This window comes from Phoenix dactylifera, chromosome 12 (genome assembly GCF_051530095.1).
Source record: "Phoenix dactylifera cultivar Ajwa chromosome 12, Ajwa_hap1_PhDact_Kaust_v1.1, whole genome shotgun sequence".
Taxonomy (NCBI): Eukaryota; Viridiplantae; Streptophyta; class Magnoliopsida; order Arecales; family Arecaceae; genus Phoenix; species Phoenix dactylifera.
In genome coordinates, this window is record NC_143201.1 from 28,243,616 (window position 1) to 28,262,285 (window position 18,670).

At 45.6% G+C, this 18,670-nt stretch overlaps 1 protein-coding gene across 9 annotated transcripts in view; it reads left to right on the forward strand.

Annotated features, from left to right (window-relative positions):
• The first annotated feature begins 5,245 nt into the window (after positions 1-5,245).
• The window catches only part of LOC103710274 (K(+) efflux antiporter 6-like), a 33,097-nt gene continuing 19,672 nt past the window's right edge, over positions 5,246-18,670 (forward strand). For 5 of the 9 annotated variants that reach the window (XR_015971628.2, XR_015971631.2, XR_015971629.2 and 2 more), the window contains exons 1-9: positions 5,667-6,067; positions 6,956-6,999; positions 8,197-8,255; positions 8,396-8,474; positions 8,635-8,696; positions 8,775-8,850; positions 9,036-9,110; positions 9,668-9,739; positions 9,837-9,920. Coding sequence is in view for 5 of the 9 variants with exons in the window: in XM_039130381.3 (XP_038986309.3) it covers positions 5,851-6,067; positions 6,956-6,999; positions 8,197-8,255; positions 8,396-8,474; positions 8,635-8,696; positions 8,775-8,850; positions 9,036-9,110; positions 9,668-9,739; positions 9,837-9,920 (768 nt within the window). In the remaining 4 variants the exon portion in view is untranslated. Of the gene's footprint in view, positions 6,068-6,955; positions 7,000-8,196; positions 8,256-8,395; positions 8,475-8,634; positions 8,697-8,774; positions 8,851-9,035; positions 9,111-9,667; positions 9,740-9,836; positions 9,921-18,670 lie in introns of all 9 variants that reach the window. The other 4 variants (XM_088707941.2, XM_088707944.2, XM_088707943.2 and 1 more) reach the window with 4 other exon arrangements.

Here is an 18,670-nt window from a genome sequence, read left to right on the forward strand (position 1 = left end):
AAGCGGTGGCAATCTGTCATCATCTCAATTATCCACTTGCACCCCAAAATGAGGATGTGCTGGCTGTCAATGGTCCAGCTTACCTACTCCGTTGCAGCCACCAGTGTACAAATCAGTGCCTTGCCAGGGACTGCGCAGGACTTTTGGTGAAATGCCGGCCATGTTCTCGCAAAATTCACACTATTTATCACTCGGTGTTCAGGCATCTTCTTGGTCGTCATCATCAGGATGATGTTCGGCGAACTTACCATCAACACTTCAGTTTTAGTTAGTATTAGACTGCTTGTCAGGGCACTTTTTTTATCTTTGATGTGCTAAGAGAAATGTGTACTTGACAACCATGGGGAATATCCTTTAGTTACTCATTTTTGGTTTTTTTTTTTTTTTTTTGTTAAGACAAATGTATCATACATTATAAATATAAATACAGTCAAAAAATATTAAAAGATAACAAGTCTCAAAATTCATCAGGCCGATCTCTCTGCGGCCCCATTAACCTCCCTACATATATGCTTTATCTGTAAGGTCATGCCACCATGGACCAGTTACTCGTTCCTGTTCAATGTGTACTTGAGAACCATGGGGATATCCCTTAGGAATATGCTTATTCTAGTGTTTTTTTGTCCTTTGCCGAAATGCTTCCGCTCCTTATTGCTTCTTAGATTTACTAGTTATGTCGATGCCACCGACGTGAGAAAGCGTAGGTTTACCAAATAGAGAACAGTGGGAGAAAGAACACTAGAAAAATGACCGGTGGCCTGTAAATATCAAACAGGTTAGGTTTATTAAAACATCTTACTTTTGTATCTTGTGGATGAGTATCAGAGTGGGGATGTGCGTTATCAATAGCACAAATAGTTATCAATTGGGATTCTAATTAGTATTTGATTTTTTTAAAGAAAAGGTAAGGGGGTTAACCCATTCAATGTAAGTGGGATTGGAACATAGGTCACCCATTACATTGGAGTTTATTCATTAATATGAATTTTTATTATCACTGGAGTTTATTTATTGGACCGACTTGGCATTGGTCAAGCGTTAATCTAGGGATCAGCACGTTAACACAAGATTCACTCGTACAATATATGAAATAGACAGTACATGTGTCCCATGTTTTGCGAATTGTGAAACCCACATGCCAGCCATTGATCACATAAAATGGTTCTTTTTTTCTTTTTTTTTTGCTAAAGAAAAGGGGTAGGGGGGAGGAAGGGACAAGCCCACCCCCGCGTAGCAGCCCCCAACTGGGCCCCCGCCCCGCCAGGAGAATGTTCGATGCGGGCAGAAATGGCCGTGTGTTGGGCACCCCGACTGGTTTTATTCATACCCTCCCCACCCGTGGGCCCGGCTCAGCTACTCCTCTGAGCTCTGGCTCGAGCCCCACGTGTGAGTACGTCACACCCGGCACCACCCCGGCTACTAGCGGTTCAAGAGCGGTCCTACACCCCAAGTCCAAGCAGTGGCCAAAGTAGTAAGCTCCGGTCCACAATTTAATCATCGCCGCAGCGATTCGAACTTGAATTGCTGCCCAGTACCACTAGGCTACCACCTTGGTGGCCATAAAATGGTTCTTAGCGATTCACATTTTTATCTCTTATGATTCGTGCTCATTGACTAGAGGTGGTCCTTATTTATTGTAAGTACTTCATTTCTTCGTAATATCATTCGATGCTCCACGTGGGGTCATATTAACGACACTAATATTAATAATGGAAGGTTCTACTTTATTTAGGGTCCTTTATTTATGATACCAATCTTGGTAGGTAGTTTTGCTTGACCATCATTATAGTTCATTGGTTGCTATGCATTAAAAATTTAGCTATTGAAACATTTTATTTCTTATAATTTATTATATTGCTACATTATATTTTAAGAATAGTTGGAAAAAAAGGAGAAAAAACTATACCATGCACATTGCTTGGCTTACATGCTAGTTAGACACTATAGTACAATGGCTTTACCAATTATATGAGTTAACATTTGCTCATGCTTCACATTAAGTCAGGCATCTAATTTTTTGATGGAATGTGGAGGAAGTAAGGTATTTCCCCAGCTCAATTTAATTAATTTGAAGTAAGTATATGTACAAAAGGAAAGAAGATTTGAAGAGATACAAGGGAAGAAAAAAAGGAAATTAAGGTGAAGCTTTAGAGGAGATGCAACTCCAAATTTGACGGTGTCCTTCAATTATTTGCTCCGGCCCAAGTGTTCCCAAAGATGAAAAGAGCGGAGTATCTTTTGGAGGACAGAAAAAATAGATGCCTGTTGGTGAAGGAAGATTCTTTTGTTCCGCTCGGGCCAAACATGCCAAAACATAGATATTAGCAACTAATCCCATGCTCTTTTTAAGGTTGGTTGAATATACCTTTTTCTCCAAGATGTCCATAAAGAGCGACGATTAGGTGGCCATCCTCTAACATTTAGACAAGAATTCAAAGTAGTCCAGATAATCCTGGTGAATAGGCAACTAATGAAAAGATGAGAAATAGATTCTATATTGCAACCACAAAGAGGACAACCTATACTCACAGCCTGTATGAAGTTTGCTCTTCCAAGTAAGCCAAAGAAATACCTTTACCTTCTATGGCATACTGCCTTCCAAATGACCTTATAATAAGGGCAAACAAGCCCACCGTTGTTGAGAAATCTATAGCAAGAGTCAACCATGAAAGAGCCATGTTGTGTGAGCTTCCAGACAGGAGCATCAGCAATTCTTGATGGTTTGATTGTGGAAAGGAGATCTAATATAGTCTGCAATTGAGATATTTGAACCTGGGACAATGGGCCACGAGAAGAGATTTTCTACCGAAGCATTCTCCAACACCACTGTGAAGTAACGGACATGTTCTCTTTCACTGCACAGGAATATAGATCATCAAAAAGATAGGTAAGAGAAGTGGTACCAACCCAGAAATCTGATATATGGCTGTCATCTCCCAATCTGAAGGACGTGCAATTCCAGAAGGTTGAGAGATCCTTGCAGATATCCTTCCAAATAGGAGATAGATTAACGAGACTTTTACGGACCCTCACGCCAAACTTTCTTCTAGAATAATAACAACTACTGATCTGGTTCCTCCAAGTAGTTCCTGTACCTGCCATTAATTTTCATGCCCATTTAGCTAACAAAGCTTGGTTCGTGTTTCTGATGTTCTTTATGCCAAGTCCCCCCTCCTGTTTGGATCTGTAGACTCTATCCCAGCTCATAAGGCAGTTAAATCCATTCACACTTTCCTTTCCCTTTCCAAAGAAATGCTCTCCTCATCTAGTCAATTCTATTGGCAACCCATTGGTAGCTTGTAGATGGACATGAGATAAAGATGGTAGGGCTGTGAGGACGACATTGATAATAGTAACTCTACCACCCCATGAGAGGAGCTTTCCTTTCCAAGTAGCAAGTCTAGCTCTCATCTTTACAAGCAGTGGTAACCAACAATGCTTCAACAGTTTTCTATCATGGAGTGGTAGGCCAAGATAAGTGATCATGGCAGAGAGCCAGACTTACAATTCAACATGGCGGCAGAGAAAGATATTTCATCATTTGTCATGTTAATACAAAGAATCATGATCTTGTGGAAATTAATTTTAAGCCCCGATCGATGCTTTCTCAAAAGCCAGAAGAATCGCCTTTGCAGTCAATAAGCTGTCTCGCATCCCACCACAAAAGAGTAATGTATCATCTGCAAAGTAAAGGCTCTTGATACCGTTGAAAATAGGATTGCTTCCAATACCTTCAATAAGGCTTAAGAAACTTGCATGCTTGAATTTAAATTCTGCACAACATATCAGCTACCAGCATGAAAAGAGAAGGAGAAAGTGGGTCACCTTGTCGTAGCCCTTGTTTGCATTTGATCCACTTTCTTGTATGTCCATTCACCAAAATAGCAACCGAGGCAAAAGAAAAAAGAGAGCAAATCTATGAGATCTATCTGGCCGGGAAGTGTCTTGCTTTCAACAATTCAAAAAAAAAAAAAAAACTCCCAGTTGACTTTGTCACAAGTCTTCTCAAAATCAAGCTTACAAAATATGCCCTTTATGCCTCGATCTCTTGCAATAAGCTAATATTTCATGAGCAAATAAGAAATTCTCGATGATAGAACGACCTTTGATGAAGGCCGATTGGGCCTCATCCACTAAGTGGGGAAGAAAACAAGCCAGTCTATTTTTCAGAACTTTCGAGATGATTTTGTGGAGGCTATTTAGAAGGCTTATCAGGTCTCAAATCTCTAGCTGCGAGTGTGCCGTCCTTTGGAACAAGGGTGATAAAGGCATAGTTGAGTCTCTCCATGTCTAAATCCCCACTGTAGAACTTTTCCAAAAGAGCCAGCAAATCATCATGAAGGAAATTCAAGTATTTTTGAAAGAAAGAGAAGGCAAAACCATCCGTCCAGGTGCCTTAGAGCCGCCTAAGGGGAACACCGCTCTGAAATCCTCTCCAAGCATGCTGAGATTACGTGAGTTTGTACCATATGGTTTCCTCCAATTCACTGCAATGGAAGAAGAAGATGAGAAGCCAAAGAGGTCCTCGTAGAATCGTGCAATTTGCTGAAAATATCCTTTTGACAAGTTAGCTCTACGCTCTCATCCGCAAGTGAAGCAATATAGTTTCTTCTCTCTTTATTCTTGAGGCGACCTTGTGGAACTACACTTCTCCGTACCTTGAAGGATAAAGGGAGACTTAGACGGACAATGATTACTTAGAATTAATTAATCTTAAAATTTAGCAGTACAAAGCATTGCTCGCAGAATGATTGCTGCTAATTATTAATTATACTTCAAATTTAGTGGAACTCCTTTCCATTTAACCCCATCAGTTCCATGAATTTTAGCAAGCTTCTTCGTGAATCCTAAATTATCCTTCTACTCTTGTTCTCAGCTAAGGATGGAAACACGATTCTTTGTCCTTCATTAAATATGTAATGGTAGATAAAAATACTTCTGAAATATCTATTTATGCACATGAATTAATTTTTCAAGTTACACCAGTCCCTTTTAATCATTTGGTTCAGTGGTCAAGAAACCTTTACTTGTGCTGCATAGCATTAATCTTCTAGATAACATTTTCTCGGAAGTAAACAATAAGAAATCTTTTGTTAATTAATTTTCGAGTAATACAGACTGAGCCTCAAACAATTTAAAGCTGCAAACGAAGAAAAGGGCATAACATCGAATGGCTTCTGCGTGCTCTTTACTTGTATTGAGCTATTCTCAACTCCAAGACGGCATCTCTGCCGCACGAACTCCCAAAACGATGGGCCGGTTTCTGTCGTCGTCCGGGAGTACCAACCACCCACAAGAAGTATCTCATCTTGGACAAAAATACCCTTCCTTTTAGTATCCCTCGCGTCAGGGAGCGCAATTTTTAATATCCCATCTCACTGCTGCAATCCCTGGCATCCGATTCTCATCGGACGGTTGATTTTTCTGGGAACCGGTTAAATCGAACCCACCCTCGCGGGCACTTGCCAAAAAAACCACCCTCGCGGGCGAATGCCGCCCATCTGTCACCTCTCCGGTGGCATCTCGCCGATGGCGACGTCGTCCAACTGTCCGATCTCAAGCGTCGGCAAATAGGGATCGTCCGATCCTTCCCACGCCTCGGCTCCCATCCGTCTCGGCTCGTGGACCTTCCGTCAAAATTAGAAGGCCCTCCTATGTGGCAGTTCGCTTGATCTCATCTACGGTCTCATCAAGTAGCCGGGGTGGTTACCAGACCCCGCTGACTGCCTGACTCTACTCCCCTTCCCCGGCATTATAAATTCCTTCCCCTCTCCCGCTGCTCCTTGAGACTTCTTTTTCCCTTGGTTCTCCACCGCCCGTGCGTCCGCGGATCTCGGCCTCTTTCCGGCGATGAGGAGCGGCGCTTCTCCTCACGCCAGCGGGCTTCTCTTCTTGGTGTCTGTCTTCGTCTTTGCTGTCCTCTCCTCTCCGGTCCTCGAGGGCGGCGCAGAGGCGAGCAATGCGACGGAGGTCTCGAGTAGAGGATCGGGGAACGATGGCAGCTTCGCGGACATCATCGATCGGGCTCTCCAGAAGGAGTTCTCGGAGAGCGAGCAGAGCGGTGGAGGTTCGTAGATCCAGGCTTCCTTCCCCTTGCTTCCCCCCCGCCCCCCCCCCCCGCGCGCGCTGGTCTTATGCTCCCCATTCTACGACTTCTTGAATACTCAAATGTGATGCGGGAGGAAGAGGATTAGGGTTTAGAAGCGAGAGCTCTTGTTTGTTAAGTGAGTGTCGAGGTTGCTGCTTCTTGAATTAGTGTCGAGGTCGCTGTTTCTTGAATTAGATGAGCTTGCTGTTTCTCTAATTAGATTCGAGGTTTCTGTTTCTTGAATTAGATTCTAGGTTGCTGTTTCTTGAATTAGATTCGAGGTTGCTGTTTCTTGAATTAGGCTCGAGGTTGGTGTTTCTTGAATTAGGTTCTAGGTTGCTGTTTCTTGAATTAGCTTTGAGGTTTCTGGATCTTGAATTAGGGTTGAACTGGCGAACTGATCCGGTGACCGATCTTGGACTACGGTATTTCTGTATCTCCTCCTTGTTTCCTGCGACGATTTCTTGGAACTGATTATCAACATTTGAAATTTTTCCGGAGAAATATGGAGATCTTTTTTAAGAAATTGTGTTAATTTGCTTTTGGTTTTGGTTTTGCTTCTTTTTTTTTGATGCCGACATGGTTATTGACATCTTAGTCTTGGGAGTTATTCAGATGGCACATAAATCGTCAAATACAACTTGAGTATGTCTAGCTGCTTGGTCTTATGGTTCTCGTTTTAATCTTGCTTAGTAACGCTCTTTCTTACCCGTAATTGTTTCTGCTCTTAAATAAGCAGATCATTCTACATGGATGTTCTCTTATGCACTGGACAGTCAGGAATTTCTTCTGATTAAACATCCAAGAAAGATTTTTTTGAGTCTTTATAAAGCTGGATCGATATTATGTTTGTGCTCTATTTTGCAGAAACCGATGCGGGTGGCTTTAACAACAGTGTTGCTGAGAAACAGGTTTCTTTTAATGCACAATGGATTTTCTTTTTTTTGGAAAACTTTAAATATTTAGTTATCATATATTAGTTGGATGTAATGATGATGTTTCCTGCAATGTTTAGTATCCAGTCTTCTATCTGAAGATGTCTCAGGTATGAAATCCACGGATTAACTTGTTTTTTATTTGTTTGTCCGCTTCCACTCGTTGTAGATGTTGCATTTCATCATTTCCATTGAACCTGTCTTTTTATTTCCAATCTTTGTTACTAATTTGTGAACGGCAGTCTAAGAAATGACTTGAGGGTTGATGCAGGTGCTGAATCTAGCTGGGTCATGCAATTACTAGTAGGATATTGTAGTTTGTTGATAATCTCTCATGACGGTGGTATTGGAATTTATATCTTTTGGCCTTTATTTAAATACATGACTTAACAGATATGGAACCTATTATGTGCTCATATTGGAAGAGGATTGGTTAGGGAATAAAGCAATCTGTACTGTGGTTTTAAATAATGGACAGTAGACAATAATGATGCTGTTGAAGCAGTATAGTTAGCCTTTTTTATGTTGTAAGTATATATAACCATGTGTAAGTTGTTCGTATTGTATATGCTTTACAGCCATTATAAATGTTCTATATAATGGCCTTTTTAGCATTGAAATCTTTTTAATAAATCATTGTTGTATAAACTGCTTTATAGCTTTAAATTGATTATACCTTAGCTTGCGTACCATTTTCCATTTAATCAAACTTGTTCCTATTCATTCGATTCCTAGTTCTTGTTGCTGTCCTTATAATTTTAAATTTTCCATGTTGCTGCGTGTGATGTTCATTCATAAGTAAGTTGCATTAATACCAATGGGTCAATTGTTTCTTCTGAGGGCCTATAACTTACCTTTTCTGATGTCTTTCCTGAAATAACTTTAAACTGTATGCCTTGTAAATTTCTTTTCCTGCATAATGCTGCTTATTTGAAGCACTAGTCTTCCTATTTTGGTACACATGTCTTCCTATTTTGGTCACTAATATTGCCAAGAAGAATGCTGTAGAACATTAATGTATCATAAATCATGCTAGTCTTCCTAGGTTGTTCATTATTTTCCTTGAAAGTAAACTCAATTTCTGTGAGTATTGATCATTTAAAATTATGATTGTATTCTAATGACAAATTAATGAGCTTATTTTTCTTTCTGTTGTTACTTTTTATTTACCAGGCAGTTCTGGAAACGGTAGCTAGAGTTACAACTAAGAAAAATGAAACCAAAGAGGAAAAGTATATGCTTCTATCATGTGAAATTTACTTTGATACTTCTTGTGGAACTCTTTTATATGTTGTAATCTATTGGTTGGATACTTAGGGATACGGTAGTCAACAAAATCTCAAGTTCTCAGTTCTTTATATTTCCTTTCCAGATCTTTTCAGTTTCATGATGTTTTTAATCTGGATAATGAGAACCGAGCAGAGGATATTCCTACCTTAATAGATCGCAGGGTATGGTTTTTATAATTTTGTGTTGAACTTATAAGGCTTGTCTTAGATGTTAAAAATGAATATGTGTCGCTGCACTATCAATTCGAATTTGTTTATTTTGACTACTGTCTTGTAGAATGCTCTTATTTGCCACACAAAAAACTAACTTTGGTCTTTCCAGGATAATGTTTTCATTATATCAAACCCCAAGTCAAAGTATCCTGTTCTACAGTTAGATCTGAGGTATGCCTGCTAACTCGTGAGATAATAATCAAGATCACTACAACTTGTTTTTCTGATGTTAATGGAAAACTTTTGCAGGTTGATATCTGATCTTGTGGTGGTCATTGTATCTGCTACTTGTGGTGGTATTGCCTTTGCCTGTGCTGGACAACCGGTAGGTTTGGAAAAAGATAGTTTATCTTTCTTTAAATAGCTTTACACATTGATTTTTGAAACAAAAAATGGTACATATATTTCCTGGGCATTTCATTATGTTTGTGTACTTCAAAATTTATATGTTCAATAAGATCAATCTTACTGTTGATAAGTCATTATTAACAAATTCAAGAATCATTGCAGGTGATTACTGGATACTTACTTGCAGGATCTGTCATCGGACCTGGAGGTTTAAGCTTCATCAGTGAAATGGTGCAAGTAAGGTGCTTGTGCTTTTACGAAATTGTAACTGTTGCTATTATCTTTGCGTCATTTTTGTTATTCATGCAAATTGTTTAAGCGCCCTCTTGTTTACTGTTTTTATCCTTTATAGTCTTGTCTTGAGTAGTACCTTAAAGCATGTATAGAAACAACAAAACAAGCTAGAATGTTTTAGTTTTTGAAATACATGTCTTGGTGATTGTCTTGCTGAAGTAAGCTTGGCGGTGATTGCTGGCAACAAAAGCATTAAAACAAGTTTGATTATGCATTTTCATGTATACCTCTCTCAAGTGGTCTGTTACATTGTTATTTCCTAGTGGTAGATGTGTTTTTAAGTGTGAAGAGAGAAAAAAACTTGCTGTAGTAGATGATGTTTATAATGTCTCATATAAATGGTGGAAGAGCTGCTTTTTTTATATGTTTTTATTTATCTGTAAATTGTTCATTTTTGTTGTATTAATGAGTTGCATGTGATGTATTATTATTTTTTTCCAGGTGCACACTATTTACAACTCACTGCATTGTTTTTCTTTCACTGATACTCTTGCTTGTAGGTTGAAACAGTAGCTCAGTTCGGTGTTATTTTTCTTCTTTTTGCATTGGGGCTTGAGTTCTCTACAACAAAGGTATCCTGCAGGAAAGATCTTCATTCTCCTTCTCCATGCAGATAGTTTGGCAGTTTGCACAACTAGATTCTAATGGTAGATGTCATTGCATTTACAGCTTCGGGTTGTTCGAGCTGTTGCTGTTCTTGGAGGCTTGCTTCAAATTGTACTGTTTATGTGTTTGTGCGGTGTAGCTGCATCAGTATGTTTCTGGTGTCTTATATATAGTTTTTTGTGTATGTTTGATATGATTTGCTAAACTCAACATTGGGCACATGCGGTAACATGTAAATTTGTTATTTGTGCTCTTTTTCTCTTTTTTTTTTAAATAATGTGTCTGTGTTACCTTATACAGTCAGATACATGCATGTGTGTTTTGCTTAGGGGTGAACCTTATGGTTATCCATAATGGCATTATGCTGTTACAAAAAGACAATTTACTCCAGTAGTTTCTCCCTTGCTCCCAAGTTTTCATGGCACCACCACCAAAGTTGACCTTAGTGGAGGCTTTAGGGTAACGCTGGCTCCTCCATTGGCCTTACCAATTTTTAAGATTGAATTAGGACATAATGACAACTTTTGTTCTCCCCAAAAGTAACCCATTGAATTATTGCTTGAATTTGTGATAAGGCTGCTGGGCAGCATTGCAAAGGTCTGTAATCTCAGCAGGCGGTTGGGGTTCTTGGGGTAGTGCTTAAGGGAGTATGAGTTGCGACCTATCCGCTATTATTTTGACTATCATCTCTCCAGAAAAAAAGGGTCCATTTTGGCATCTCCAGAACCTTGTCTCAGACAACTATTTTGTTAGTCCTTGGTTTATAATGGAGTTGGGTTGAAATTTAGCATGTACATTTGCACTTCTTTTAGAGATTTGATTTATTTAGCTTTTAAGCACATTTCGAGTGTTTCATGCAGATGTCCCACCTTGTAGTTCAGTAACTTGCCATTTAGTGCACTACATGTGAATATTTCATGCTTAGCTTTTAATGGTTCCATAAGTTTGAGCCTTGGTCAAGTACTAGTAGCTTATTAGGTTATTGCATGACCCAGATCATCTTTGAAGCACTCATGATGAACCGATGTAACCATGTGTGGCTGAGCACAGTTTTATCATTTCCATTACAATAGTGGATCCATATATTCATAAACTAATAATGATTTCTGTCAATAGAAATGAGGGCTTGTTCACTTTTGTCTGTTTAGGCCCCATTTGGCATAGCTTTTGGTGGGCCAGAAAGCATTTTTTGACCCTTCAAAAGTACTTTTGGATGGAATAGGGGTGTTTGGTAAAAAAATTGAAAAGCTATTTTAGCTTTGCCAGAAAGGTAAAACAGCTTCTTGGGAGAAGATCCAAAATAGAGCTTTTTCGGAAAAGTACTTTTAGCATTCGTCGGAAAGTTATATTGATTTATAATTTTTTCTCTTTGGACCAAAACACCCATGATGAAATATTATAATTACAGAAAATGTTCCTATATATTAGAGAAATCTGCAGGAGTTCCAACAAACAAAACAAGGAACGACCTTGGCTTTTCTGTGATCAAGGTATTCCTTTTTCCAAAAATTAGTTCCTAAAAATATTATATTAATAAAATATTAATATATAATGATAATAATGATAATATTTTATATCTTTATTATTGTATTATTCTATAAATATAATATTATATTACATTATATCATAATACATTGATATGTTATGTTATATAATATCAAATTATGTTGTATTGTTATACTATTGTTGCTGGAAATTGGACCCGGGGGCGGTCGTCGATTGAGGAGGGGGAGCGGTCGGTGGACACAGGAGAGTGGCGGTCCGTCGGCGAGCGGCGTCCTCCGTCGGGATGCCTGCAGAAAAGCCGGTGGCCGGGTTTTCCGGCGCCGGCCCTCCGATGCTTAAGTCAGAGGGAGAAACTGTGTTTAAAAGAGAAAGGAGAGAAGTTTTTCAGAGTTTCGTCTGTCCCCTCCCCCCTTGAGAAGTGAGGGCCCCCTTTTATAGGGAGGTCGGATTACCTGTGATGTGATAGGACGAGACCGTCGTACGACTCGGCACGTTGCTTGGACTGGCACACGATCAGGTAAATCATTGCATTGATGTCGGAGGTGAGGCCGTCGTACGACTTGAGCTGGCGCGCGATCGGGTGAATCATTGCATTGATGTCGGAGGTGAGGCCGGGGTCAGAGACTTGTCACGGCCGACAGGACCCTGCTAAGCTGGTTTGTCATGGAGAGCTGAGGATCCATAGATAATAGGAGCCATGCGCATTAATTGTTGAGTGAGCCGGAGATGCGCATTAATTGTTGAGTGAACCGTGGGTTTGCGGAGATCATGCGTAATAAATGCTGGGGCAGTGGCAGGATATGGCCCTCGGCCGGACCTCGGAAGGGTACGGCTGTGGTAGGTGGGCGACAAGGACGGACCTCCGAGGTCGGGAACTCTCCAGGTCGGACGTTCTGAGGTCGGACGTTCCGAGGTCGGGCGCCGACCTTGGTCGTCCAAGGTCGGCAGCCATGCGGTCTTCTAGCGGCGAGGTTACTATGTTCTGGGGGGAAAACCGCATTTTCCAACACTACCCCTCGACTTCCGAGTTCGAGCTGCTTGCGAGCTCGGACGCGGGAAATAGAAGTTGTTATTATGGTTATTGAGGCCGAGGGGGATCACGTCTGCATCTTTACGTGTCTTGAAGCTTTTATAACAGAGACTGCGCCCTTTGGCCCTTCGAGGTCGCTTTACATGGCGAACTTATGACGGGGTCTGCGTCCTTACGCATCCCGAAGCAGCTACGACGGAGATTGCGCCCTTTGGATCTCCGAGATCACTTCGTACGGCGAACTCATGATGGGGTCCCTGGGCCCGATGGGGCGGCGTCTCGATCTCGTGGTTGAGGCCCCCTTCTTAAATAGGTACGTCGTTTCGCGCTTCGAAGTGGACACGTGGTATGATCCGAGGTCGGACGCTTTTGATCTCGTATTGGCGGAATAGCGATCTGGGGAGGCCGTGGTTATATCGGCGCTCCACGCGTCCCTGGGGCTTATTAAATGAAGGGAGCGGGGGTGACGTTCGCTCGTCTTTTGAGGCGGTCCGGTTTTGCGAACCCATGATGAGGCCGTGAGATCCGATGGGACGGCGCTTCGATTTTGTACCCGACATATTGATCTGGAATGAATGCGGTGCTTCGGCTTCCGAGGCCGACACGTGGCGCAATCTAAACGGGGGGTAGAAACCGAACCCGCCGATCTGGGCCGTCAGGGGGGTCTATATAAACCCCACAAATCCGCCCTAAGAGGAGTCTTATTTGGTTGCCTTTCATTTTCGCCGCTTCCACCTTCATTCTACTTCTCAACAAAACCTCGCCGACGGTACCCGGAGCGATTTTCGGCGACTCCTTCGTAGGTTTCCACCCTGTGTTAGCTAGGGGGTTCCTCTTCCTCCTTTTTCTTGCTTCTTTTATCTTTGGTTTGCTTCATTTTTCTGCAAAATGGGTCTCGGTCCAGATGAAGTGGGGTCGAGTTTGTCGGGGGAGGAGTTGGAGTTAATCCGCTCCCGGTTCTTCTTCCAGCCCGGGTTTCGTCTCGAAACTGCGGGGCCGGAAGATAGGGCGACGCGGCCGCCCCCAGGTCGGATCGCGATTCACCGCGAGACGCTCTGGGCCGGTCTGCGGTTCCCCCTACACGAGTTCGTGAACAACTTGCTGGTGGAGTATCAACTCGTCCCAGCACAGCTTGCTCCGAACTCGTGGAGGACCATAGTCGGATTCTTATCCCTGTGTCTCGCACATGGGATTCCGACGTTGGTGAGTGTTTTCCGCCGGTGTTTTCTGTTAAAGAAAAATCCGGCGGATGCGGGGTGGCTATACTTCGCCTTTCGGGGCGGTATGTCACTCTTCCAGGGTGCCCCTTCCTCTATTCATGAGTGGAAGGGGAAATTTTTCTTTCTTGCGTCCGAGGTGCCGTGGGGGTTTAACCCGAGGTGGGGGCACCCTCGGCTGAAAGCTCTCAACAGGCTCTCCGAGCCCTCGGAGAGAGAGCTGAGGGCCTTGGACGCCCTGCGGGGCCTCGGGAAGGGGTTCAACCTGACCGAGTTCCTAAGAGAGGACGCCTTGGCGAGCGTTGGCTTGAGTTCGGCGCGCCCCGAGGGTAAGAGTAGTCGCATTGTTTTGTCTTTGCTTTACCTGTTTTCTTTTCTTTCCAATGTTGGTCTGACACTTTGGAAAATTTTTTGTTTCAGACAATCCTCACATGCCGACCAGCAACACATCCCTCTTCTCCCGGTTGAAGAGGCGGGAGGCCGAGGCCGGGGGGGCTGTTCCCCAGCCTCGGAAGAAGTCGAAGTCGGCCGGCGCTTCTACGTCGGCCAGGATGGGAGGCCCGGAGGCGGGGGCCTCCGCAGCTGACCAGGGGCGGACACGGGCCGCCGGTGACGCAGGCTGGGCGGCCCCACTCTGTCCTGCCCCCGTCGCCCAGCGGGGGGGGCCGACTGTGATCCGCTTGCGGCGTTCGGGGCCTGAGCCGAGCAGAGGCCCCGAAGTCAGAGGCCCCGAGGTCCCTAGCTCGGACGAGCCGAGCTCTTCAAGGGTCCAGAGGGAGGAGTCGGCCGAGCCGGGGTCCCCACTCCTCGAGGGGAGCTCGGCCATCCATGATGCCGATGTCGCACGTGCCGTGTTTCGGCGTGCGATGCTTCCAGCGGACCGGGCCGAGTTCCGGAACTTGCTGCTGGAAGAAATTGTCGACGGTACCTACCGCAATACCGCTCGGGTAAGCTACTTTCCCAATTTTCCTTAGGCTACTGGCGAACATGTTATATGTTTTTCAACTCGTAATCGTTTTACCCTTTTTCTCTTGCAGCACATCCACGAAGTCGACACCCTGGTATTCATTGCCCAAGGGTGTCAAGAAGAGACTCGGCAGCTCAGCCGGCAATTAGAGCCGGCTAAGAAGAGAATTGCCGAGTTGGAGGCGGCGCTGGCCGAGGCCGAGGCGCGGAGGGAGGCGACAGAGGCCGGGCGACTGGCAATGGTCGAGGAAGAAAGGGCTGCCCATTTCCTGGCCAAGTCAGCCCTGCGCGCTTCGGAGGCGCGCCTGGGGGAGGCTCAGTCCGAGGTCGCGGGCCTCAAGTACGAGGGCGGGGTCTTGCGCCTCAAGATCGAGCAACTAGAGGCACGGGAAAGGAGGGCGCTCGAGCGAGCCGAACATGCCGTGGACTCCTTCAAGGAATCGGAGGAATTTCGCGACATGCTGGAGGAGGAAACCGTTGATGGGTTCCTCCGGGGCTTCGAGAACTTCCGGAGGCAGATGGCCCGGTTCTGCCCCCAGCTCGATCTTTCAACGGTTCGTCCGAGGTTGAGGTTGGGCTATGACTCCGACTCCGACGACGTTCCCGCCGCCCTGGTGTCCGAGGGGGATTCGGCCGAGCTAGATGCAGCCGGGCTGGCGGTGGCGGAGCCCCTCCCTCATGAAATCAACGAGGGCGTTTCCGTGGTGCCTGCCGAGGCCCCTGCCGCAGACCCCGAGCCCGCGTCCGCCGAAGACCCTCAGGTCATCGCCATAGATGACCTCGAGGGTAACGCCGACGCGACCGCCGCCCCTTAGGACTTAGATTTATTTCTTCTTTTTATTGTAATCGAGGTCGGCCTTCAAATTTTTGAATGGTCGACCTCCAACTCTGTACTTAGGCTCTTGGCACTTCATTAATGAAAAGATTCTTTTCGCCATTCCGCGTTTACTTTTCTCTTTATCTTCTTTAGTTGTAAACGAGGCCGGTACTTGTTGTTTTATCGACCCTCAACTTTGTATCCTAGCTTTCGGGCTGCTTGATAGAGGCGTGTCTTTTGGCTATGTTTTGCTTTTCTGAGTTTTGATTACGCTAACTAGGGGGAGCTCCGAGCTTAGATTCTAGGAAACTTTTCTAAGTCCTGTAGCTCGGACTTGAAGATCGCAGAGGTCGCCGTGTTTGGTTCTTAGATTTTTGAGGCACCGGGCTCAGGCCTCAGACCTCCGAGCGGGGCCGTGTTAGACTTGCATAGGCCACTATCTGGGGATTTAGCCAAGCTTTCGAGCTCGGGTTTTGGAGCGTAGGTCTATAAAGAGGTTAGTGCTGTCCCCCGAAGGGGAGCATGAGCCAATAATCAAATCGTCGCCAGGGCTTTCATAGTTATCGCCCTCGGACCCTGCCGAGGTTTCGGCGAGCGGAGTCGGAACCTGTAGAGAATACCTCGGCCTTTTTGAGCTCGATCAGTACGCCCGCGGTCGAGGTCATCTTCATAGGTCGACGTTGGAGTCTCTGTGTATGGGGGCCGAATTAGGCCCTTATGCATGAGGGTTTACATGAGTTGTCGTGGAGGTTATTGGTAGACAGAGCATGCATGAGGTCAGTGGAAGATTAGTCTTAGACCGACTTGTAGGAGCAATCCGACTTCGGCCGGAATAAGGTCCCAATTTCGATCGGAATTTCGCTGGCAATACGTAGATAAATATAACAAGGCGAGCATCAAGTGGGATGTACCTTTTGCATTTCCGAAATTGCGCACCTTGTAGCGGAGTGGGTTGCCTTGTTTCCTCGCCGACTTTCGGAGTCATTTTTTGACTTTCGGAGAGCTTGGGCTTCTTATGAACCCGATGGCGCCCGCCGAGGTTGAGGGGGTTTGGGGATGCTCCATCAATCTGCGACACTTCCCGAGGTCGAGAGAGTTTGGGACTCTACGGTCGACCCTCGGGGCATCCCGACCTTAGTCGAGGAATCGTGTGCCAGGTCGACGTGTCTGGGGACGCTCTATCGACCCGCAACGCTTTCCGAGGTCGAGGGAGTTTGGGACTCTACGGTCGAACCTTGGGGCGTTCCGACCTTAGTCGAGGAATCTTGCGCCAGGTCGATGGGTCTGGGAACGCTCTATCGACCTGTGACGCTTTTCGAGGTCGAGGGAGTTTGGGACTCTACGGTCGAACCTCGGGGCATCCCGACCTTAGTCGAGGAATCGTGCGCCAGGTCGATGGGTCTGGGAACGCTCTATCGACCTGCGACGCTTCCCGAGGTCGAGGGAGTTTGGGACTCTACGGTCGAACCTCGGGGCATCCCGACCTTAGTCGAGGAATCGTGCGCCAGGTCGATGGGTCTGAAAACGCTCTATCGACCTGCGATGCTTTCCGAGGTCGAGGGAGTTTGGGACTCTACGGTCGAACCTCGGGGCATCCCGACCTTAGTCGAGGAATCTGAGGATCACAAACGACCCGACATTAGAAGAGATAATCATAATCATTGAAAAGAGACGAATCATTATAAAGAGGAGACTGAGTCCATGTTCCTGATTGCCTAGAACCCCTTGGGGTTTCATTGGTAATACATCCGTAGATTCTCGGAGTTTCAGCTTTGCGGAATCGGAGTCCCTTCGAGAGATTTCAACTTGTATGCTCCGGGTTGTTGTACTCGGGCGATCTGATATGGCCCTTTCCAGTTTGGGGCGAGCTTTTCCTGCTCGGTTGGCTGAGAAGCCTCGGCTCTCCTGAGGACGAGGTCCCCCACTTTGAAGAGTTTGGGCTTGACTCTGGAGTTGTAGTATTGGGCCATTTTTTGCTGGTACCTTGCCATGCGGACCCGGGCGACCTCTCGTATCTCTTCAACGAGATCTAGATTATTCCTGAGTCGAGAAGAGTTAAAGTCGGGGTCGTAATGCTCCACCCTTGGAGAAGGGAGTCCGATTTCCAGCGGGATGACAGCCTCTGTGCCATATGCCAGGTTGAAGGGGGTCTCTCCTGTGGATAATCGGAACGTAGTCCGGTATGCCCAGAGGACGTTGTACAAGTCCTCGACCCACTGTCTTTTGGATCGATCAAGCCTAGCCTTGAGTCCCTGCAAAATGGTACGGTTAGTTACCTCAGTTTTCCCGTTTGTCTGGGGATGGGCGACCGAAGTGAAGCGGTGGTCGATGCCGAGCTCGGAGCAAAATTCTCTGAAGTGGACGTTGTCGAACTGCCAGCCATTGTCGGATATAAATATACGGGGAAGTCCGAATCTGCAGATTATGGACTTCCATATAAAGTCCCGCATCTTTTGCTCGGTAATCCGGGCCACAGGTTCAGCTTCAACCCATTTGGTGAAGTAGTCGATGGAAACGACCAAAAGTTTTCTTTGCCCGGTGGCCAGAGGAAAGGGCCCCAAAATATCGATCCCCCACTGGGCAAACGGCCAGGGGGCGATAATTAAAGTTAGCGGGGCCGAAGGTCGGCGTTGGATGTTGGCGTTCCGTTGGCACCGGTCACACTTCCGCACAAAGTCCGTCGCATCCTTCTGGAGCGTGGGCCAGAAATATCCTTGCCGCAGGATCTTATGGGCTAGCGCCCGACCTCCCAGGTGATTTCCGCAAATTCCTTCATGGACCTCTTGGAGGGCATAGTCCGCCTCCGAGGAGCGGAGACATCTGAGGAGAGGGGAGGTGAACGATCGACGATAGAGCCTGTTTTCATATAGGACATACCGGGAAGCTTGACGCCTGATCCGGCGGACCTCTATCTCGTCACGAGGGAGGGTTCCGTCCTGGAGATAGCGGACGAACCCGTCGATCCAGCTTAACTCGAAGTCGATGCACATGGTTGGTTCAGGTTCCTCCGTGCTGGGTGTCCGAAGATACTCGAGCGTTGTCTCCTTGGAAAGCTCGCTCATGCGGGAGGTCGCCAGTTTAGACAATTGGTCCACCCTCAGATTCTCCACTCTGGGAATGTGCTGGATGCTGAAAGAGCCTAAGGCGGACGTGAGTTCCCGCACTTTTTGGAGATATTTCCGCATCGATGGCTCTTTTGCTTCAAAGTCTCTCTGGACCTGGCTTACTATCAGCTGGGAGTCACTGAAGGCCTTCAGATCTTCCACCTTCAGTTCCTTCGCCAATTTGAGCCCAGCAATGAGCGCCTCATACTCTGCCTCGTTGTTTGAGGCCGGGAACTCGAGGCGTAGGGCTTGCTCGG